The sequence below is a fragment of the Chaetura pelagica genome, unplaced genomic scaffold (genome assembly GCF_000747805.2).
Source record: "Chaetura pelagica isolate M959 unplaced genomic scaffold, ChaPel_1.0 scaffold117, whole genome shotgun sequence".
Lineage (NCBI taxonomy): Eukaryota > Metazoa > Chordata > Aves > Apodiformes > Apodidae > Chaetura > Chaetura pelagica.
Window position 1 is genome coordinate 8,267,416 of NW_009954185.1, and position 25,040 is coordinate 8,292,455.

At 37.7% G+C, this 25,040-nt stretch overlaps 1 protein-coding gene across 1 annotated transcript in view; it reads left to right on the plus strand.

Moving 5' to 3' along the window:
- SCUBE1 (signal peptide, CUB domain, EGF-like 1) overlaps window positions 1–25,040 on the plus strand; it is a gene marked incomplete at its 5' end in the record, with an annotated part of 211,088 nt that overhangs the window by 101,723 nt on the left and 84,325 nt on the right. The window contains 3 exons of the mRNA XM_010002978.1: window positions 12,284–12,409; window positions 20,621–20,737; window positions 24,400–24,489. Of these exons, the coding sequence (XP_010001280.1) occupies window positions 12,284–12,409; window positions 20,621–20,737; window positions 24,400–24,489 (333 nt within the window). The remainder of the gene's footprint in view (window positions 1–12,283; window positions 12,410–20,620; window positions 20,738–24,399; window positions 24,490–25,040) is intronic.

Here is a 25,040-nt window from a genome sequence, read left to right on the forward strand (position 1 = left end):
TAGGGAAAGGCCCAAAAGATACAAACAAGCCATTGCATGACACATTGACCTTCACTTTGTGTAGAAAACACCAAGTGGCACACTTGAAGCTCCTATTTGTACATTGCCTATCAGAATCAGAACAAAAGTGTAATGTTTCAGAAGGGCTCCCTAATTATATATTACATGACTCTTAAGAGTTCCTGCAGTCAAATCTCACTTTGGTAAAGGTCCTATTATTATTTATGAACTGACTTTGTGTAGTAAGTCTATCTACGATTTTGCTTCAGCCTTTGACGTTTTAAATCTAACATTGTTTTACAACTGTTTGGTAACAGATCTAGTGTTGAAATAATGTTTTCCCTCATTTGTACAGAATCAGAATAGCTTCCTGTTATTATACAACTTTAAAAGCCAAACTTTCTCACCACACACAACTTCAACCTGCTGGCTTGAAATTTATATTGTTTCTGTCACTAATCTAGTTGCTTTTGGTATGAGTCTTTTAGGTGAATGTGCAAGGTTCTTAAAATTTAATTGCAGCAGATATTTCTTTGGGTTTTCTCTCTCCCATTTCACTCTGGATTTTAGTTGTTTTTCCTTGGAAAGGTACATGAAAGGGAAATCCTTGTATAGTCAAATGTTTGTTTTACCATCTAAAGCTTGCAGAGGGTCCTTAGCCTGGGCTGATTTCTTCTTGAAGAGCTGTAATTATTCATGGAAAGAGAAAAAAAAAAAGCCTTTGTCACTAATAGGCTTCTTGGTGCTTCTTGTAACAGTCTTTATTATTCCTTTCTACATAATTTTCTATTGATGAGGTGAAAAAAAGGCTTCCTCTGCTGTTGAGAGAGAAAAGGTAATTGTTCTTTTTTCACATTTACCAATGCTTGTTGCGTTCCTTATGTGTTTAAAGGACAAGGATGCAGAAAATGATGTTATTGATGGCATCACCATGGCAACAGTTCTTTGGAATAACACATTCTAGCATTGTTATTCTGCACACACAAAAAAAAGGGGACTTTCTTTTAAGCACAAACAGATTGTGCCCCTTTTAAATGCACCCATGAACTTTGCTTTTCTGAAGATTTACAGACTGGTTTGGGGCAGAAAGGATTCTGACATCATTTACCTCTCTGTGTACATCACACTAGGGCTTTAAAAAAAAACCACTTTGAAAAGCCAATGGTTTAAAGAAACACAGGATGGGAAGGATGCATAAACATTTCTTTGATCAGAAAGACAAAAAAAACTTGAAAGAATTTTGAAATTTATGAGCTCTAGAACCAGACCCACTAAATCAATCAAGAGACTGAGGAGAATGGAGGATCCAAACATTCTGAGCTTATTAAAGTAGTTATTTAGTTATGACAATGCTCCAAATGATAACTTAGCTTTTACCCCAGCCACTACACAGATCTTACAACATTGTGGTGGGAAGTTGAATTGCCCATTCACAAGGCAGTTTGCAAACATACATTTTGCCTTCCATATTGGGTCTTCAGTTGTCCTCAGGTATTGACAGTCTTGCTAGAATAACATTTTAGATGTGATAGCATTTTATAAGACATAGTATTTTTTTTTTTCCTTGAATCCTCTGCAGTTCTGAGTTGGATTACTTTATTTCTCTGATACTCATCAGCAGTGAAAAATAGATGTTTTTATTAAAAAAAAAAGAAGGGAATCTGTTGAATTTGGGAACAAGTTTGTAATCCATTCTGCACTGTGTGGTGGGGTTTCTGGCACCCTAGTGTTCACCTTCCAGTTTGACTTCTCCAAGGGACAAACTATTTCCTGCACTCCAGTGACACAGGGAAGTGGGCTGTACAAACCTTGAGGTTTGAACACAAAAAAGCTTTGCACCTAAAAAGAACTTAAATATGCCCACAATCTCATTTTTGAGTGAAACTGTAGTTGACTCAATGGCTCCAAAAATACTGCTAGAATTTTGGTTCCAGATTGTATATGATTTTTCTGAAAGTTACCACAGCTGGTGACAATCAGCTCTTTGGCTGTTGGACAATAACTTAGACCATTGGATCTTTCTACTGTCAAAATGTTGATGGAAATGTGAAGCTCTGGGGACTGTAGCATAGCCACATATGGATGTTTCTTCACATTAAGCATTCTAGAGCTGAAGTGACCCAAGAAAATCTGAACAGAGGCTAGAATTTATCCCTTATCTCTGAGACACATGACCAGCTTTGTGCTACATCCTCCTTTCTGCACGGATGCAATTCTTTGGATTCCTTTATTTTGTGAGGAACAAAATAGCAGAATGAGCTTTGAATCTTGGTCATGTTTAGCCCTACAAAAATGATCGGCCTAATGTAAGATGATTTGGTCTGTGTTCCATATTTACCTGTAGAGTAGTGGACAGTCTTCATTTATTCCACAATGTATTTTTGGTTTTAAGTAAGTTATATATTTATTAGTACATATGGCATTATATATAATTATAAATATTCAGAATATATATTAATGGGTGCATATATAATGATACGTATCTCTATAATAGTATATAGTATATACAGTTAAATATAATATCATGTATAATTTTGCTAAGCAGTCCTACAGTGTATTTTCTGGTTGTGTAAAAGAAAATCAGACAAAATCTATTGCAATTACAAACTTTTTCCAGACATTAACACTTGGAAATGCCTGTAAGTGTTCTGTTCCTAGTAATGAAATAATCTTACTCAAATAGCAAAATTGGTATCAGATTTCTGCAGACAATGTTGTCTGATTTTGAGTTTATTAAGCCTTAGAAAGGTAGTGCCAGCAAGTCGAGGCCACAGGAGACGGTTACTTCCCTGAAAAAGAATTTGAGTTGTGAGAATATTCCCAATGCAGAATAGGCATTGCTGAGGTCATTCTTCCAGTTGGAGGTTGAAAGTAAACCCTCACACACATCCAGGGCCCTTTTATCATCAGTTGGTTCCTTGGGGAATGAAGTGGTTTAGTTAAAGCTTATTGGGAACCCAAAAGAAGAATCTGGTTCATCCTGCTGCTTTGCAAGGTTTATTTACTACACAGCTTTCTTAAATAACAGTTAGAAAGTAAACCTGCTAAGTATCTCTTCTTTCTTCCAAAGGTGCTGACCAAGCACATATTTATTTTATGTTTAATTATATGATGTTGCAAGAAGTTACAAAATTTTCCTGGGAAGAGTTTGGGATGCAGAGGAGTTCCTGCAAAGCGAAGTGTTGTTGAAATATTTGCTGTTATCCTATCTATTTGAATATACCCTATGTCTTTCACAGAATCATTGCAGTTGGAAGGGACCTCTAGAGATTATCTAGTACAACTCCCAACTCCTTTGAAAATGTTGCCTAGAAATACTTTTTCTTAAAGTATTTTATTGGAAATACTTATTTCTGGAAACCAAGGCTGACTCATGTCAGCTGTGCAGATTTCGGAAGAAAAAAAACCCCCACAATATTTTAGGATTCTTTTTTTTAATCTCATCATCCCGTCTCTTGTCTTATCGTTTTACAAATTATACTATAATGATTTAAAATTTTGTTAGACATGGTTCAAAACCTTCTCATGAAACACAAATGAAAAGCCATGTTTCAATTAAATTCTTTATATATATTTGAGGAAAGTGTCTCTTTCTGAGATTGTTTTAAGTCTTTTCATTGGAGGACTAAAAACTTTGCAAAATCTTTTTCAGAAGTTTCACTTGGTAGGAGGTGGAGAATTATTGTTTGAATACTAAATTTTCCTGTGACCAGGGAGGAAAATAACATTTTCTTACCATTGTTTGGTCTAATGCTCTCCAATTTTCCCATGTTGTAAGTAGATACTTTTTATCCCTGGAGAGAACCTTTTAGAAGAGAGTGAGCCAGGTTTTCATGTTTGGGCTACAGGGCCTAAAGGCCTAGTATTTTTAAAAATAACCAGGGAGTTTCTCATTTTTTGACAACTCAGGACTGTTTTGTAGTTACTAACTCCTACCCATCCAAGGGTATGAGCATGCTCTGATAGTGTTGTCATTTACTAGCTCTGCTGCAGCAGGACATCTCTGGAAGCCAGGATATCAGAACTACTTGAGGTTTATTAGCTCCCACCAAGGCACCAAGAAATATGACAGCAGTGGTGAAGAGTCAAATAGAGAAAGCTAATTTCTCAGCTGTGCCTCCTGCATGGCCTTGTCTGCCCTCAGGGTCACCTCTGTCTGCCAATGGACTTTGTGTGGCAGTGAATCCCCCAAAAATAACCTTTTCTTTTGCTTTGGTTTACTGTTTAAGGAATTGTGAATTAAAGGTGAAGCATAATTAAGAGCAGATTGTAGTAGTGTTGACTGTGTTGTGGTTTGTTTTTCTTTGTTGTCCTTATCTTTCTCTTCCACTACCATTTATTTCCCTTTCTGTGAAATCAGTGGTGATGTCAGGTGTCATGTAGATACTGACAGAGACTGACAGCCTTGGTTCTGCCAGAGCTGCAGAAACAGCACGTTTTCTGGGCTATCTTGCCGAGTTTTCTTTGAGATAAACCTTATTTATGTGTGAGAAGGTAATGAAGACTATGGGAAGGGGTTTCAGTAAGCACCAGCTTCTATCTGTAGCTCTGCAATGTGGGAAGAGGACTGGGATTACCAAACTTGTTTCCTGTGATCCACCAAAAAGCCATCACGCAATCACAACGCATAATCAGTCGCAAACAACCTTTCTTATTCTCTGTTCTTTGTCCCACAGAACCTACTGACACGTTCTGAAAATTTTAGTCTTGCCTCCTTTCTCCACCTGCATAGTTTTTCTGATAAGTGAAACATGATCCGTTCACTCCCATCATTCTTTTAATCTTTCTATCTGCTTTTCTAAAATTACAATACTGTTGCAGAATTGCAGATCTTTGCTTTTACAGCTGACAGAATGAAGTTATATTTCTGACACATGCCTGTTTCTAAATTTTAAGATAAAACCCCCATTCAGGGCTGGGTGATGCATGCAGTTTTCTGGCTGCCACTCAGAGCAGGAACATCTTGTCAGAGATCAGACTGCAAGCCTGCCTGCTGAAAACACTGTTCCTAAGCACGTTTTATCTCCAAACTGAAAACACATGTAATTGCTAAACAAACTTGAATTTGTTTGTTTTGTAATATATCAGCAGCTGTTTTCTTGGATGATGTCCAGGATTTCTTCAGCCAACCTACTTAATAGCGTAGAATTCTGTTTCCTTGGGTCAGTTTGCCTGCTTTTTATTTTCTTTTCAACCTCTGTATGGGTGAGTTGTGGTCACAGAAACAACTGTATTTTCCTTACGCTTTAGACAGAACCAAGCAACTTATTTCAGGAATAAAGATAGAAAGAAAGTCTTGTGTTCATTCAGTTAAGAATACAAAAAACATTAGGCCATGACATAGATTATTAGCTGTCCAGCATACCCAGTGCAAGGTTTCACACTTAGCTCTAGGGGTCTATTCCTAGAGAGATGCTTTGTATCCGTGATGTTGAGATTGGGTGAGGAAAGGTAGCTGCCTCAACCAATTAGTTTTACCCTCCATTTTCTTGCTGAAGGGAATAAATCTTGGTAGGGTTTTTTTAATCTTTATGTAAGGGCATATTCTGTTTTGAGATGAGAGCACCTTAAGCTCTGACTGGGTAACCAAGGTCGCTCAGACATTGTTCACATCCGAGAATCAGGTCCTTATTAGTGAGCTGGAAATGTCCAGAGGTTCTGATACAACTGTGCAGCATAAAGGTGAAGGTCAGATCCAGGATGTTGGAAAAAACAGTCCTTTGGTGTCAGTGGAGCTAGGATCTGACCATATATATTTGGTGACTATAATTGGATTTTTTAGCCAAATGTTGATTTTCATCACTCTTGTGAAGCACACAAGAGGCTGGAGTTAGAAGACCAAAGCAGGGACACTCACAGGTGTAGATGGGGAGCTGCTTTCCAAAAGCCAGCCAAAAAGTCAACAGTATGCTTTTTGGAAAATCAACCATCGAACTGCATTTGTATGACCAAAATTTGCAAACATAATATATCATTTGGCTTGAAACAGCCACCTTGCATTTTCACTAACATGCCTGTCTTCATCAGAAACTTAGTGTGTTTTGTTACGCACTTTTTTTTGGTTACACTTTTCAAGCTGGGAATGTTTAGTTTGAGAAAGAAGAGGCTGAGGGGAGACCTCATGAGTCTCTACAACTACCTGAAAGGTCATTGTAGAGAGGTTGGTGCTGGTCTCTTTTCACAGGTAATTAGCAACAGAACAAGAGGGAAGGGCTTCAAGCTGCAACAGGGCAGGTTTAGACTGGACATTAGCAAAATTTTTTTCACAGAAATAGTGGTCAGACACTGGAATAGGCTGCCCAGGGAGGTGGTTGAGTCACCATCCCTGGATGTGTTCCAGGGTCGTTTGGATGTGGTGTTGGTGGATATGGTTTAGGGGAGAACTTTGCAGAGTAGGGATGATAGCTGGACTCGGTGATCCCAAGGGTCTTTTCCAACCTAAATAGTTCTATGATTCTATGATTCTATGTTTTGCCTCCATTCCTAAGAGAGAAAAACAAAAACTCTAGGAGAGGAGTTGTCTCTGACAGTCTTCTAAATTGCCTGGTCATTGACCAGTGCGTTTTATTGCAGCTCTGTAGTTTCTCACAAGAATTTTTAAAAACAAAACAAAGTAAGTCCCACTATGCTAATAATTTAGTAAACAACTAAAATGAGAATACTTGCTTCCTCTTGTATTCTTTCCTTTCTCTGCTGCTGAAGATGTATTCCCTTCTCTCTAGCGCCAGGCAAGAAGGAAAGAGAATGGCTGTAAGTGGCAAACAGGTTATCTAAAGATCTATCTTTCATGCTACATCCTGTTTCTTTCTTTATAGTTATTATAATTACAGTATATTTGGTATTATTATATTTTGCTGTGATATGTAGTACATACTGATACAGTTGAATGGTATCAGCCAATCTTGATACACTTGAACTTTATCATTCCTTAAATTAGCAGTTCTCTAAAAGAGAGCAGTCCTGAAAGTCCTGAATATCACTGGTAACAGTTGCATAGCGCCACATGGATCACCCAAGCAGAAGTAATTATCTCCTATAACTAAGATTGATGAAGAGAAACTAACCACAACAATTGTTTGTTGTTTCTGTTGTAAAGATTTATGCTTTATTTTATGTACAGGGTATGTACATTAAAAGTGTGTAAAATGGTTCATAAATAATTAAACACTGTGGCTTATCCAAGTCCAGCAATTCAATCACTGACATATAACATATTTAATGCCTTGTAACTCTTTTAGAAGCTACTAGAACAGAGTTAATACAAATCATGTGTGATGTATGAATTTTGTAAATTGGATCTACAACTTTTAAAACTATTTTTTATATGATTCAGTTTTATGTAAAATAAGGATGCAACTGTAATAAGAGATTGCACTATGTACCTAGCAAAAGGAGAATCCAGTTATGTAGTTTTGGGGATTGAGTATAAGTGATGAACATGCCACTGTGCATGTCAGTGTGTATATATGAGTCAAGTTCAAGATTTCTTGTTATTTCCTTACCACATTCAACTACATATATCCTGATAATATTCTAAAAGTTATTACTGTATTGTATCTTTGGTATAACTTAAAGTAGTCTTTCTCAGATTGCATTTGGGTTCAGCATGTTTATTTGAAAGCTGTAAAAAAATAGCAGCAATATAAACACAGAGTAAGTGAAATTATGACAACATTGAGGATAATGTAAGTAGGGATGATGAACCAGAGTAAAATAATTGCTAGATGTCTTAATTAAGATGAGAACAGGCAGAGTTAATGGGAAAAAAAAAAAAGGCTGATTAGTTGTCACAGCCAGCCTGATTTAAACACTTTCAGAGCCATTGAGCTGAAAACATTTTTAGAGCCTAATACAATGAGGAGGTCATTGTATCAGACTGAACATTTTGCAGAACAGCACTATTAAAGGATTTGTGATAAGTAGATGGCAGACTGAATTAATGTAGTAGACTCATACCCAAATCTCTCCAAGGCCAGGAACAAAAATGAATGTTGATTGTAGGTCATATAACAATGTCTGCCACTCTCCCATGAACAATCTTTTGTAACTGAAAGTCCAAAAAAATCCAGGAATGCAACAGGGTTGCTCAAGTCATATCTAAAACACTGAGAGAGGACTTTGTTTAATTAGATTAGTGTTTTCCTTTCTTAAGTGGCATTTCTCTTCCTGTTCATAATATATTTTCCATTGGATTCTCTTTTGCTGTCTTTTTTTAAGGCTGAGAATATGTCTGTGTTTGCATAGTTTATTTTACTGTCTGCCAGCACTGCCAGTGAGAACATGCACCAATTTTTGTGCTAGGTGTTAAAAACTACCTTGAGCAGCAACATATTAATTTAAGATACTGGTTTTATTAATAGTTAGCATGAAAAACCTAGAACTTTTCACCGTTGGACATTTTAGTGTCATGACAATAAAGTAAGGATTTTTTGGTGTACAGACTTCTCTTTCATCATTTAGTCTTTCCCTTGATTTGTGAACTTTTTTTTTTTTTTTCACCTAACCCATAGTCACATCAGTACCAGAAGCTGGGACACTCAAATCACTGCAAAAATCAAGAGAAGCAGCTAGAAACAGCAGCTCCTTATGTTCAAAACCAGAGTGACCCATGACAGGAGAGAGAGGGGGTCCACAAGGCTGCATAGCAGAAGATGTAGGTCTGCAAATACTTTCTGAAGATCCACTGCCTGATATTTTTTCCAGGCCATGCAATATGCTGAAGTAGAACAGCTGTGGGCATAAATCTGTAGTGTCTTGGGAAAAGCCTAGAATAATTCCACAGGTGTGTCCCCTGTCTTCCCTGATTCTGCTTTATGTTGGTCAGCTCTAGTAAGGAGCAACACATGAAAGCACAAGGCATTCCTCTTGGTGCTGGGGCCCCTCTGTTGAGTTGGGGCTTATGGTGATTAACAGAAAAGCTTCAAGTGCATTTAAATGAGCAGCAGAATTCCACCCAATTTTTCCATGTTTGTGTTTTTTACCTGAATGACTAGTTTTCCACCCATCTCTACAAATCAAACTGTTTGACCTTGATTGTGCCAGTTGACCCCATCCTTGGGGAGAGGAGCCTCCTGGCTGGGTCCACAGTGGCAGTGCCAGCAGGTCTGGAAGCAGCCTGCCAGCCTTGCCCATGGGTCACCCTTTCTCCTGAGGATGAGGAAGGCTGAACGTGAAGGCAGGCACTGAGATGTTTAAGAAACATCCCCCTTTAACATCAGGGAAATTTTTTCTATGCTGTTATTCACACTCTTGGCTCCTTATGTAAGTAAAAAGCATGTGTGTGTTAGGTGGCTGCAAAACATTAATTAATATAAGCCCAGACATTGTTGAGAAAGAGGTGATAGTGAGGGGAGATGACTCAGACATTTTACTGCTTCTGTGATAACAGAGTGGTGTGCAGTCATCAGGCCAGTTATTTTACTACCAGCAGTAGACCAGTTCCAGTAGAGGAAAATATTTGTGAGGTGTTTTTTGTAATTCTAGTTAATTTTGGAGTTTGGACCACATCCTGCTAAACAAAATACCAAACAAAGACATTTTAGGATTATTTTTCTCTTCCTATTTATATGCATTTTTATAGCAACTAAACTAGTATTAGAGAGGTAGTTAGCATATTTTAAATATTTTTTAGTGATTTATGTGCTGTATCATAAAAGGTTCAGTATTGTCTGAAGAGTCAACTTGCAGAAAAAGTAAGTTTTATCTATCAAAAATTATTCACAAATCATTTGTGTTTATAGATTGAAACAGAAGATGTCTGACTAAATACTGCATTAACTGAAAAATTAGAATTTGGAGTTATTAAAATTACTTGCGTATTAACACAAATTTATTTTAGATTACATTATTTAAACAAGCCAGAATATGCATTAGCTACATTTTTATTCAAATAATTTTTTTCAGGTCTGAACAAAATTTTGTTTAGGATTTTTTTTGTAATTTAATTCCATGTAGTTTTGAAAAATATTAAATATAAAAATAGATGAGAAAATATGTAATAATTAAATAAATATAAATAGATGATAAGTTTAACTGTGAATGAGTTCCTGCTCTTGACTGAAAATGGTCTTTCATTTCACAAAAAAACATTTTCTGAAACAGTGGTTTTCAGGCTTGGGAAATGTCTGTGGTGCTCTTTTCCAGCTAAACATGGACCTGAAGTAGTATTTCTACAGCTCCAACTACTGATCAATACAGTAACTGAAATTATTAATACAGTAACTGAAATATTTTGGTCTTGCATGCAAATACCAACATAAAATTCTGCTTTTTCTTTCAGTTTTTTTTCCAGAATGTAGTAGTTCTGATTTTTTTTGATTTCTCAGAATATTTTTAGCAGTGCACAATTTTCATCTTCACAAGTGATTTTAACAATGGCAGATATTCAGTATCTGTAAGCAAACACTGAAAATAACTTGCTTCATTACACTTCTGGGCCATTAAATATCTTCTTTCATCTATCTAATTCCTCTCTTCTCATTGCCTCAGCAGTGTGACTCAATCAGGCATGTGTTATCTTTCTCAGATCCTTTTCTGAACATAGCATAGTGCACAGGAATGCAGTTTGTCAAACACATTGTGTCTGAAGTCCTTTGTTGGGAGAAGTGGAGAGAAAGAGATTATAAAATGCCTCAAAACCTTCAGTAAGGCCATTCCCAGGTTTCTCATATCTGTTCAGCCAAACAAAACATCCATACCTCACTTCAATGTATAGAATGGTGTGGTATGTGGTGTGGTATAGTATGTATTGCATCTTCTAATGGCATCTATTGTCTAGGTTGCAGTTTACAGAGAAGAACTTATTTTGTGCTTTGGCCAGATTTTAGACTCACTAAGGCTAACACAGAGGGGAATTTAGAAGAGAGAAACATATGTCTGTTGTCTATAATGTTGGTTTCCATAGGTGATGAGATTTAAGATCCTGATACTTTTTGTAGGAAACAAACAAAAATACCCACTTGGACTGACGATGTGTGTTTTTCATTGCTCTGCTCATATAAACCTTTCTGAAGTGAAGTCAAACAGTGCAAATAATATCTGAAGCTGTTGGCTTCTGACTTTCTGTAGCATTTCCTCCTCAGAATTTTGTACATCAGGTTTCTTAAGAACTGTCTTACACACCAGTCTTTATTTGTGTGCAATTAAAGCTTATGCTTTACACAGAGATACTTTTGCTCAAATTCATCTCCTACCTAGAATAGGTAGGAGAAGCCCTGTTACCAAGTGAGAAGTGAGCTGACAAATGTTGCACGCACCACTGTTTTGGGGGATACATGCTGTTTTCACAGCGGTAAGCTGCATTATCCTGTGAATTCTCTGTCAGTGTACTCTGAGAGAATTTGTTTCTCCTTTCCAGGTCAGATGTCCAAGAGGAAGTCTGGGAATGCTTTGTAATGCAAATCTAGCTAGCCTTTGTTCACACAAGGGATGCTAGATGCTGACCCATAAGCACTGAGTTCAAGATTTCTCTAAATATGTGGGACTTGAATTAACTCAGTAATGAAAGCCTCTAAGAGCATAAGGTGTATTCAGTATCTAAATCACTTAGATTGTTTAGAAAGCTAAAATTAGCCCTATGATGATTAAAAGAAAGCTGGTTGATACTGCTCCTTGGCATAAACATTAACAGGAATCCATTCGTGGTGCTTGGATGTTTGCTGGACAGCCTGTATGTTTTCTTTAATATAGTGTAAGAGAAAACTGTTAGTAGGTTTAGTGGAGATTGGCTGTTCCCATGGTGGATGACACAGAAAATTGAGATGTATAACAAGTATTGAATAAACAGATGAAAGCAAAATCTTTGGTAGATTTTGTGTGTTAGAGAATATAAAGCAAATTAAGAGGCAAATAAAAATGCACCAGACAGTAATAGCCATTTAAATTATACATGGAAAAAAATAACAGGGCACTCAGTTATTCAACTCCAATAATCACCTGTGGGATAGGCAGCTTTAATCCATTATATTTTCATTAAAGAGTAGAATATGGATATGGAATAGGGAAGCCACAAGCCCTGGGTTTCTACTTGTTGCAGAGACACCCTATATTCCACAGTAGTACTTGGCTGCATTTACCCCAGAGGAGGTTTGTCTTTTATTACAGTATTTCATTCATTGTATACCTCCTTCCAGCTGTGTTCATTTGCCTTGTGAAACACAGTCCAGATGCAAAATAAAAATTACAAGTAAAATTACAAGAGGCCTGGATATGTGTAATTATTTTGTAATTTTATTTGAGTACTAATATTTTCCATTTATCTTTTTTTTTTTTTTTTTTTTTACAGAGGGTATGAACTGTATGAACAAAGATCATGGGTGTGCACACATCTGCAGGGAGACGCCCAAAGGTGGTGTTGCCTGTGAATGTAGGCCTGGCTTTGAACTTGCCAAAAACCAGAAGGACTGCAAATGTAGGTAGATGAAGATTAAATTTCAAATGTCCCCAAATGTCTTGTTTTCTTTATTGTTGTTATTTTCCAGAAACCAAGAAATCTACTTTGTTTTGGCCAAAGGTGATCTGTAATTTTAGTAATGTGGGGTTTTTTTTAGGTGATGGTGTACTTGGAGATGGGTAAAAGGGGGACTGAATAACAGAATGTTGTCATTGACTGTTAGCAAAATGGTATCAACTTTTCTAATGCTTCCTGTGAATGCAGAATAGCGAGGAATCAGTTTAGTCCATGCTTTCCTTGTACAGCAAAACAAATCAGGCATAGAGAATTCTGATTTACAATTATTTTGAAGGTCCGCATGGTAGATACATTGATAAATCTACTTATGGGCTTAATGACAAATCCACTAGAGCTATCAAATTAAGAGTGTTAATTCCTCTTTTTTAAAGGATAGAAATGTTTGCTCTGGACCAGATTCCACTGCACACAGGCTACTTTTGTGGTTATTAGTTGCAACTGTATCATATATGCTGTTCTTCAAAGAAAAACCCTAAGTGATGTATTCTTGATGTTGGGATGCTGAAGATACAGATACTCACTAGCCCATAGAATTGGAAATTGTTCCATAAAGGTTAAAATAATTGATCCTCTGTCATATGACATCCTCATATGAAAATGCAAGGGAGTCTTTCTGTTGGCTTCAGTGAGTCTTAGATCTGACTCCAATAGCATGCTTTCATACTTAGTAGCTATGTGAGAGACAAAAAAAAGAGAAAGTACAATGCAATGTCAGAAAATGTTTTGTGCTTTGCACAGGGCCAGTGTTCTTGTGATAGCCTTTCTTCCACTTCAACTTTTTTTCTTCCTGAGATCTCCACTGTATAAACACAATCAGATTATATTAGTTCCCAAGTACAAAGTCTAAACAATCAGCTTTGAATATCATCAGGAAATGCCACAGGATATTTACAGCCTGGTTGCTTCTCAGTATAAAGAGGCTAGACAGAGCCGAAGACAAATGCACAGAGAAAAATTGCCTTTATGGTAATTTTCATTCTCAGTGTTTATTAGAAGTGAACATTGCGTGCTGTTAATTGCAGCACAACATCAGCTACATTGATACAGTAGAAGAGGATGTTTATATATGTTATTATTTGTTTCCACAAATTCCTGCATTCCTTAGGAGTTACATTACGCTTCTTCATAGTGAGATGATTAAAGAAGAATCAGGGCCTTTTCTAGAACAATGCTTCTAAATAACTAAAGGCTTAATAGAGTGAAAAACTTGAATTTATTATGTGCCCTGTGGTGTTCAAATTGTAGTTGGAAGTATAATGAACTTTTGCTGACAGACTTCTAAGTAGGAACGCTGAGTTTTTCAAGGCCACAGAGCTTGCTGCAGAGTGCACTGACCCCTGAACCCACAGCACATTCTGCAAATATATTCTAGAGTCTTATTTAAAAGAACTGTGCTTCTGGCCCTTCCAAATACAAAGTATAAAGCCATAGCCAGATAGCCTGAGACAGTAATTGTGAGAGTACAGCAGATTATTGATAAAGATCTAGTTCTGAAACCAAATCTTGACTTTTAAGAAAAAGCTTTTTCACAGCTAGCTATTTTGGTGGAACTGGCATAAATCTTGAGCTGCAGCTTGACAAGCACTGAGTGCAGTGATGTTGAAGAGCTGAAAAAGAGACACTTGCACCTTGTCAGCCTGGACTGGGTCTGTAGCCCTATGTATCAGGGTCTGGTAGGATCTGATATATCCCTAGTATATCCCTGTATCCCTCTCAATTATTCTGATTTACCATGGTCTCTCCAGGAGACTGGGCATTTCAGGGTTTGTTAGAGCTTGCTTCTCTGTTCTTTTTGTGTGAACAAATGGCAGAGAACCACTATCTCACTAGGTGAGGATTTATCAGACAGTTTGCAGTTGAATCGGAATACTGAGAGAGGTTTTCAGATGTAGTGGCCCAAGTCCATTAGTCATGAGATATGTTCCTCAACAAAAAAAAAGATGTTAAAATAGGTCAGAGAGCATAAAAAATTGGAGGGAGGCTACCTGCTTTTTATGCATGCATTAAAAGATTCTCATTACATCCTAGTTACATGATTACATATCACCTGATCATATCATTGCCTGGTAATAAGACAGTCACTGTTGGTGTGTAGCTTCATTCAGTTTACATGATGGTGAGTGCTCAGGCTTTTGTTTAATAGATTCCTCTCCATCATTCAGTATTATGCCTTGTGTGCTGCACACTATTTAAGCCCTATTGTGAACATAACATTTTTTACTTCCTCATGGATTTTCCCATGGTACTTATTACTGTAATATTGAAGAGCTTTGTAGTCATTGGTAGTGCATTATCTGAACATTCTTGTCAAGCTAAACAGTACTGGTTTGCCTGTCTTACAAATAGGAAATGAATATAAAGATTTTCATGCCAAAGTCATTAGTACAGAGAGGTGATAAACAAGAAACACCCAGAACCCAGCTCAGCATTTATAGCACTTCAGTATGATCACAGCCAAGCTCCCAGTGGCTCCAGCTGTAGTTGCAAAAGCCATGGAGAAAGGAGTATAGTATTAGTGACCTGTAACAGATGTGATTCAAGTGACTTGCCAAGCCATAAGCAGTAATTCCATGGCAAGGGCAGAAATAGAGTTTTTCAGGACTCTATTCACAGCCTGAACAAGACTGTCCTTTCTTGACAGTCCCTTTCTGATTCACTGCTCATTCTGCAGTAAATGAGACAAGATTCTCTGACTGTCTCCATACACCTGACTTTCCCCTGCTCCATCATGCACATGGGTGTCTTCTGCATTTGTCCTTAAGGATGCTTATAATGATAAAATAGGTCTATGTACCAGAAGTCTGGTATTTTGTAGCTTTTGAGTGCTTAACATTGCAATCTGAATGGTTTCTTAGTGTAAATGTTAAGCACGCAGTTTCTCAGTTACAAACAAACAAGTTATGCCCACCATGCTAGGAAAACACATAAGCACTGAGGCTGGAAGAAACCTCAGGAGGTCATCTAGAAATACACCAAGCAGAATCATAGAGATCCAAATGTAATTCCCCAAAAGAGCTGCATCCTTTATGTCCAAAGCCACAGTAAACCACCTGCTTCTGTGTACACCAGCCACTGGAAGAGGAATACGCTTTGTCAGTGATTTTCATAGATACTTGCAGGCAGCAGAAAGAAGAGACTTAGAAATAGTGGATTCAGTTCCATATTACAGTGGAAAAAGAGGGGAAATGACCTCTTCTTTCATTATCTATATCCATGACAGATTTTAAGATCATGCTTCAGACCATGATTGCATTAAAAAATTTTTATAAACTGAAGATTTTTTCCCCGAAGATAAACACACCAACAGATTTTTTATTAATCTTGTTGTTAGCTGGATTAGTTTAGGTGGAACTTGAAAAAGTAAGAGGAAACCTAAAGCAGGTATACATGCCTGCAAGTTGCAACTTAAAAGAAATTATTCTGACAGTTGTAAACAAGTAAAAGATGAATCTTTTAATGAAAAATTCTGGATAACCCGAGCTACAACTATTTCTATCTGCCCTCTCTGATAAGTGTGATTTAAGTGAGCAGGAGGGCTAGTGCTAAGTAAAAACACTGTCTAGTATGTTACAATAAAATGCCATGCCACCTACGTGGCATATTCAACCAGCACGCGGGCAAGATCAGGCCATTGTTGTTTTAGGGGTTTTTTGGGGTTAGTAGGTACTAAATGCTAGATTTAATATTGGGCCATGTGTTTTCAAATACTCCTTGTCATGGGCTTGTCAGATGGAAGAGAACAGAGAAAGCATTACGTGGAAGTTCAGAGAAGCACTGAAAGCAGGATTTAGCCTGTAGGGTGATGCTGAATTTTCTGTCTTCTATATTTTCTGTCTTCTGGGGGTTTCAGCATGGAACTTCGATATCATTGCTTAGTGGAATAAGTACATTAAAATCTCTTATGTTCTTTAAGGTGTCATTCCTCTTCCAGACAGTTATTTCTTGTCTTTCTTTGACAAAATGTCATTTCAAGTCCAGTCCATATATTTCTATGAATGTAAGTACTAGCCCATGTGCAAAGCTGTGTCTCAGGAGTGCTTAGCTCAGCCCAGCCAAACCAAATAGATGCTGCTGCTTTCAGCTTAGGCAGGTGGACAGCTAGGGATTTGGCCATGCTGCCAGCCTGCAAACCCTGCAAGGTGGCTGGCCAGTTCAAGAGCTGAAGTGTGACAGTAAGCAAAAAGAGTCTTGTTTGAAGGCTATTTGAAGCACCAGCATCGGGGCTTTGACACAGGATGCCCCATAGCTTTTCACTTACAGTAGAAACAGCGTTGGGAGAGCAGACTGGTAACTTGGCCACCAGCACTAGACACTTCACAAAGATGGTGTGCATCTTTGTAGGGTTTGTGTGCTCTTTCTAATCACATTTGTAACCAAAACAAGCAAAACATTTTCTATGAGGCTGGTTCTAGCCAGTTGTACAGGATATTTCTCCCACTAAGACAAAGAGCCCAGCATTTTTATTTCATTTAAGACACACACAAATGCTGAAGCAGTGTCAAAAGCAATGGTGTTATTCTGGTTTTAAATCAACTATGCAGGGATAAGTATATCTGAGTTGTAACAGATTCGTGTATATCCTCTTTGGTAAAAAAAATAATTACTATTTTCCCTTCCTTTTATTGTAACAAGATTTAAAATATTTGAAGGTGATCTGTGTCTGCCAGAAGTTACCATTTTGCCTCTTTTTGCTTGCCTTTTTAATGTCACAGACTCGGAATGAGCAACAGTCTTTTGCATAGCTATAGAGTCCAAAGTTGCAGAATTTTTTTTAAAAGAACACTTAGAGATTTCTCATTAATTTTGCTTTAATACTTTCTGACAAAAATGGAGTAGATCTGGATGTTCATTTGCTTTTATATAGTTTTAGTTTTCTTCCGCTAAGCAAGAGAAACTTCTCACTGCTTTAAGGCTGGAAGGAAATTGATATTGTATAGTTTAAAGAGCTGTCAAGCTCCAGAATTTTGTCTCAAGTTGTTTTAAATATACAAACAAACAAATAAATAAAAGATGAGTGAATGTAGTCTAGACAGAAATTAAAATCCTTCAAATACATTATTTACTAATATTTCTAAGAGACAGGAGGAGAAATTGACCTACATCTGCATTCACTGACTGTGTAGAACAGAAACCTTAGGATGCAGGGGAACTGTAAAAGAAGTGTGTCATTCTGCAGGATTTTCTATAAACCCCACCAGTCTAGTGCAATTTTGCATAGATAAATATAGCAAGGAAAAGTCCTTCACATTACGTGGATCAGAGAAACTGTGTTAAGATATTTTTGTCTCTGCCAGCAGAGGCTTTCAGGAAGGAGTGCCAAAAATAACCACTGCAGTCGTTTAAAATATTCACGTTGTTGCTGATTGCACTTTAGAATCCTCAATAAGAATACTCTTGGCTAGAAATGTATTTAAACATCTGGCATAAACAACACCACCTTTAAATTAATTTGTGATGGCATGGCAGTCCCACAGGGCTAGAAATGTTGGACTTCCATGTTGTCCAAGAGGCATATGGGGTCAAGAAGAAGGCAACATAGATAGATGGAAATTACCTTTTCCTGGATTAGTGCTGCCCATCTGCATCTAATACCATGGATATTGCAAGTAGCTGCTTTCTGTCCCACTTACTGTCCCCGCTTGATCACATCCCAGACACAGCTGACCAGAAAAGAGCTCATGCTTTCCATCGAGCTGCAGTCAGCCCCCTCAAACAACCTCTGTTTGTTCCTTTAGCTCTCAGCTGAGCTGCAAGCCAGGATTTTTATACCTCCAATTTAACCAAGAAGTTACTGTTGCACACATAAGGTGTCATAGAGAGACAGCCACAAGGAAAAGATTAGCACCAAAAAATTACAAATAAAATAATTTATAAAAAGAAGAGAGGTGAATAAGGCCAGGTGTAGTGTTGATCAAGGAAATTATTTTGCAGCATGACTGCATTGAAAAAATGGGAGGTTTAAGAATGGAGAATTTAAATAAAATTGAATTTGTTTTCTTTGCATCTAAAATATTTAAAACCTGAAGTGTTACTGTGTATTGAAAGAAATGAAATGTTGCTTCCATTTGATGCAAAGCAGAATGGTTTGCTTCATGTATTTTTTCACAAAAATAAATCAATACTTCAGTTCTAAAATTGAAGGAGAAAGAATGCCTGAGGGTCGTTGTATCCTAGGGAGCTTTTCTAATGTAATTCCTTGGAAGTTTAGGATTCTTATGACTTTGAGGTATGTGAGTTCAATTCCCTTCTCTGTCTGATGGGACTGAACCCACCACTCAAATTTTCCAACCTAGTGCCCAAACTGTTTAGCTCCAATAAGGGAATGTGGCTGCACTTCATCGTTCTCATTGGCATTCTTTCCAATGGGATAGAACAGTGATATTCCTGGGAGGAGAGGTGGGAATTCAGGTAGGCCCACTTCTTGGGGTTTGTTCTTATCACTGGGCCACAAGGCTATTTCCTCTGTATCTCTGACCCCCATATGAGGATTTTATTAAAAATGTACAGCATGAGGGACCAAGGATGCTTGCACCTGTAGTGGCCTATGGTCTATACTCACTTGGGAGACAGACAATTCCAGTTGTGATCTTTGCCAGATACCAGTCTGTGAGTGTAAATTGTAGTTCCCACTCTGGCAGGAGGTTTTTAATGGCAGTTCTGTTGAGTATGCTATGGTGAGTCTCCCTCAGTTGCTTTTCTTAGAATTGTTCCATTTTAAGCAAAGTACTTTATTACTGAGAGCAGTGGGACACACACACCAGAGGTGGGATATTTCAGTTCTAGTTACCGTGACTGAGGATTCCAGTCTACTCCATTTTAAGAAGCTAGTGTTGAAGCAGAGTCACTGAGGTCAGTGGGAAATTGTATAGCCTTATTGGATTAGATAGACCCCAAATTTAGCTTTAGATACATGATTTTAAAATCCTGTGAACCATTATCTTAGTTTTGCAATTTTCTACCCTGGCTCTTTTATACACTCGCTTATCTAGAAGGAGAATTCTGCCAAGACCAACGTGAGGAAGTTCCTTCTGATTAGTAGGAGCCAGTATTTAAATTACTGTGGCATTTCAAAACATGGAAGTCCTCTGAAATGATGAGTGTAACTAAACAATGGCATTGGATTTCCCTTGTATCTGCCAGTATGTATACAATGATAAAGAACCTAGTCTAAATTACCTGTGTATAAAGACAGTAAATTGAATTCAGTCAGATCAGAATTGTGTTATTCAGCATCAAGCTATGCACCTGCAGAGAATTAAATGGAACAGGGGTGAATAAGTGACATTGTGAATGGCACAAGCCAGCTTAATATTTAAAAACTGGTTTGTCTTAATAATCAGAAATCCATCATGTGACACAGGAAATTTAATCTGATCTATTAATTCATGTAAGCTTCAAAACTCTGTCGTGAACAATGTTTGCTTTAAGGTGTGTTTACTATTTTTTCACCTGAGGACATTTTAATTGTGAAAAGCCATTTTGCAGTCTGTGCTTGGCAGTGAAAGTGACATCTCCAATGTTTCCTTCCTAGTTGAGGCCAGAGCACTGCAGTGCCATAACAACCATGTATTTTTTATTTCAGACAAGAAAAGAGAAAAAATAAGTTTCCTGTTGAATTTTAAACATTCTTCTACTGTTGTACTTAAAATAAGAGATTTCAAGACTTACATGGTTCTGTTCTTGCTGTTTGGTTTCTGCTTCTCTGACTTAGAAAGCAAAGAGGAAAGAAAAGAGAGATGCTGTTTTGTAGACCTGAAAATACATTGTATTAGGCAGCTGTTCATTTTTTCATGCCATATACATCACAAACAAGAAGCACATAACTTTTAGAAAGAGATGCAATTGGCTAACTACTCATACTGAAATTGTTAATACAAATAGACTAGGGGGAAAGTAGCATTTGTTTGTGTTGTTTCTTTCTTCTTTTCTTTGCTGTACGAATTGAGAGTAGGGTGTGAGACAGGAGCTCCTGAGATAAGGGGAGTCAGAAAGAATAAGAAATGCAAGTGACTGCAAATACAAATGTTATGTTGCCTTATGTCTTGGTTTGTTACTGCTCTTCTGAATTCTGAAAGGCCCTCAAGACTAATTGGTTTCATTGTCATTTTATTTGTATATACATATATACACATTCATTTGGGGCTTAACTAGTAACCTGTAACTATGGGAATGGAGGCTGCCAGCACACCTGTGATGACACAGATACTGGTCCTGTGTGTGGTTGTCATCAGAAGTATGCCCTACATTCAGATGGCCGAACCTGCATTGGTAAGTACTTCTCTGCAGCACATTTTATTCCTTATTCCTCATAGAATATAAATGTGCACGTGTGTGTGTGTGTGTGTGTGTGCACGCATGTGTGTGTTTGTATCTCACAGGCTTTAGCACCATTGCTGAGATAAGTGTTTAACAGCAGTTCCTGGCTGTAGTAGCTAAGGTCACACTACACAGAGAGAGAAGCATTTGTGTATGTTCTGTCAAAATGTTTGTTAATGAAGTATCCCTTTGTTACTCCTTTGTAACTTTTATTTCTTTTCATAACTGTAATAACTTGGAAGTTGAAAGGCTGTCACGGTTTGACTCAGGATCAGCAATTAAACCAATGACAACAGTGCTCTCGATCCCCTCCCTCTCCCACCCAGGTAGGGAAGGAGGGAGAGAACAAGGAGAGAGGCTTCTGGATTGAAAACTAAACTAGACAGCTTTATTTAAATACTAATGGTGAAACAAAATATGTACAAATATATACAAGCATGTGCAGGAACCCCTATTGTCTCCCCCCATCCCCAGCAGCTCCCCTGGCAATTCCTGAGCTGGGAGCAGTTCTGAAATGTCCTGGAGCTTCTGGAGAGAGCAGCAGAGCAGACAGGAGCTGAGGGGAGAGTGAGGAGGGTCAGGAATGCACAGGCCTGGGGATCAGTGGTGATGGGTAGATGGAGTCCTCCCTGGGTGCTGGCCATGGATGGAAAAATAGCAAAAGATGAAGAAAGGAGTTGACTTCTGTGGTCCCTGAATTTATACCAAGAGCCACATAAATATATGTGTGTAATATCTCTGGACAATTTTGCCCTCTGTCTAGTCTGCTCCTACCTACGGGGGGGTTGCAGATACGACATTTCTGCTCCTTTAGTCTCTGAAGCAGCAGATCCAACAAGCAGAGCGAAGTGTCCTTGGTCTCCCAGCAGTAACTATAAACATTTGGGCATTATCAGTCCACTAGCTGGAAAACTTACTGGTAGTTTCAGCAAGTGTGCTGCTTAAAAGAGAGTTGTCTGAAGAAAAAAAAACAAACAACAAAACAATAAAAAGATAATTGGCTTCATCCAGGCTCAAACCAGGGCAAAGACATAGAACATAATTATGAATGAAAGTTCAGCATTTCCGTTCACTTTCATAAGTTGGAATTCCGTGTGTAAGCAAGGTGAGGAAAATTATCCTCTTTTCTGTACTTTTACTGGGGAAAATAATCACAATGACGTGCCTTCTTCCCTGTTGTATGTTTATGATTCTAAAAATTACAGTACTTGTGGTGAATAAGCTTTAATTCAGATTATCAGTTGAAAAAAGCTGTTCAAGAGATGGACCATCCTGGGAGGTGCTATGCAAACATTTATGATTATAAAATACATTCTTTGCTTAGCACCATTTATTTTTCACTCTGCTTTAAAAAAAAACAAAACAACAACAAAAAAACAAAAAACGCACAAAAGCTGGATATTTTTGCATGCTGCAAGTTAAAGTTTGGGAAGGCTTATTCACAGGTCAGAACTTATATGTCCATAATGGTTATCATTACCATTATGGTCATGCTGACTTTTTTTGTTTGTTTAATTTCAAATTTATACAAATTGCTTGTGATTTCCTGACTTTAAAAAAGCATGGATGCATATTTATCATCTTATTTCTCCTTTATCAATACTGCAAGACAGAGCACTTGAAACCCATGGAAATCTGTCAAGTTATCTTTAGTGATCCCTCAGTTAGATCCATGGCATAAAATTCAGTGGGTACCCAGAGCCTCACGTACTTTTGATTGTGCAAATTGTATAGCAGGGTGAGCAGTTATGTTGGCAAAGGTAGAGCTGAGCAAGGCTCAGCACTGGACTCTGCCTTGCTGTATACACAAGCAATGTCTCAGCTTAGAGGATCTATCAGCTAGTACTTTTGAGTAACACAGAGGGCTCAGTCGTGCAGTGCCTCTGTTTAAATAACCCTTTCTGAAGTCTGTGGCAGTTCCAGATGCAGAGAATTTGCAAGAGTGAGGGCCCTGAGAGCTGGTTTTCTCGAATGGATAATTGACCTTCTGTTTCTTAGCATTCACTGATACCCTCAGATCAATGTTTATTTTGTCCAGCATGTAAAAATTATTTTAAAAGCTGTATACACTGTACCTGTTTTTTACTTTTTTTTCCATTTTGTAATGTAACACATACAACTCCATGTTACATTCCTTGGTCTTGTGATGTAAGTCACGTATCACTGGCCGTGCTGATTTTCTTCCCTCTAAGTAGTTCTTTCTCTTAGAATACTTTTAATTTTTTTATATATATTTTTTTTACATTTTTATTCCTGCTTTCTGGTGATGGTTCCTGATTGCCTGTCTTGTCTGATAACTGACGTTCATTAATTATTTACAGAGCAAAATAAAAAAAACTCAAACAAAAGCCTCTATTGCAGCCTGATCCCATCTAGAACTTGTTAAAAACAAAACAACTTCTTGTTACCACTCAACCATGTAGTGTTGCCACAAACAAAACCTGCCAGCCTCCTCCTCCTCCTCACTTCAGTGATTCCAGTGTTTGCTGTCTTCAGTGGTGTATATATTCCAAGCATCACTGCAAGAATGCAAACTTATGCAATGCCAGATAAATACTTGTTGACCCTTTGTCTAACATACTTTTGTCTTCGTTTGCTTGCCCTTTTTTTTTTTTATGTTTGCTGCATGTAAAAGTCCCCACTTGCATTTTGTTTTTTTGTTTTCCTAATAAGTATTTCCTTATCTGTATAAACCATTTTATTTACCCTGCTGCTGCTCCTCCATTGCTCTCCTGTATCAGAAATCTTGATTTTTATTTCACTTACTGATCATCTCTTCCCCCACTTGGGGCTGTTTTTGTGTATTTCTAATGATGCATAACCAAACTAAAGTCCTCATTATGCTGTAAGAAACTCTTACATGTAGGATAAAAGAGACTACCTTGTAAAATTACTTTTGTTGACATCATCTTGCTTACTGCATGCCTATAAAATTACTAAACCCTTCTTTTGCAACATCTTTCCTAGCATTTAATGTTTAGCTAGTAGTGTTTCATAGACAAGCAGGCAACCAGCACTGCCCAAATTGATCTTTTTTTGTGTTTGTTTGGTTTGATGTTTGTTTATTTTTGTTGGTTTTGTTTAATTTGCATGCCGTTGTTTGGTTTCTCCTCACAATGTGTCAATGTGTACCAGACTATGGTGCAACTGTGCCTATCCATCACCGAACTCTTCTAGCTCTCTCTCTCTCTGTGTCTGAGTCTTCTGCCTGCCACCTTCAGATCCTGGTGCCACCATTAGCCTGAAACACTTTACAGTTTATCTTCGGTAGTTTGTTTAACTAGCATCTTTCAATTTTAATTTTCATCATTAACACCTCTCTGGGGCACTCATGTTACTTGTCTTGTTCTCTAGGAGGAATCCAGCTTCCTGTATGTGGTTAATTACTTTGTAGTTTACCATTCTTCCTCCTGTCCCTTCTTCTTCCTTTCCCCAAACGCCCTGTAATTTTTCCCTGGGGTGTCAAAGGGAATTAACTCTCTAACGGGGATTAGTGCTTTCATGCCTTGCTTCTTGGCTTTGGCTGTGCCATGCCAAGAAACTGACTTAGGCAGCGGAAAATTGGGCTTGTGATTAACCAACTGCTCCATGTTTGTCCCTTACTTGTGTTTTAGAGAAGGATGAGGCTGCAATTGAGAGTTCTGAGTACAATGCCACGTCAGTAGCTGATGTGGACAAGCGGGTGAAACGGCGGCTACTTATGGGTAACACTTTTCTTCCACTTCCTTTGTTGTGCTCTCACTTTTGTCTGTATGTGTGGGGGGGAGGTTCTCTTTTGGTCTAATTTGGTTCCTTTGGTTTTGGTTTGGTTTGTTGTTTTTTAACCTGACTTCATCTGTGTGGAAAGGTCACCAATTTTGTTAAGTTCTCATCTGTTGTACAACTTCATTTCTTGTTTTTAAACTTTTTTTTCCTAATGCTGCAGCTTTAATGTTCAGTTTCTTCTGCACAGAAATAAGCTTTTGCTATTAACCATACTTACCTTATGCAAGCTACTTCTTACATGTGATTTGTGTGTATGTGTTGCGGTAGGATTCTCAAAAAATCTCCTGTTGCAGACCTGCCTGTTGACTTAGAAGTGGATGATGATGATGATATAAACCAATGTTATATAACATATGTGGTGTTCAATGAATAACTCTATTTACCTACTTAAAATTTGCAGTATTTTTGCTGTAAATGTAAATATTATGGCTAGAAATTAATTTATTTCTTTTGTGCACTTATGTTAGCAATCAGTGAAAGATCTTTCCCT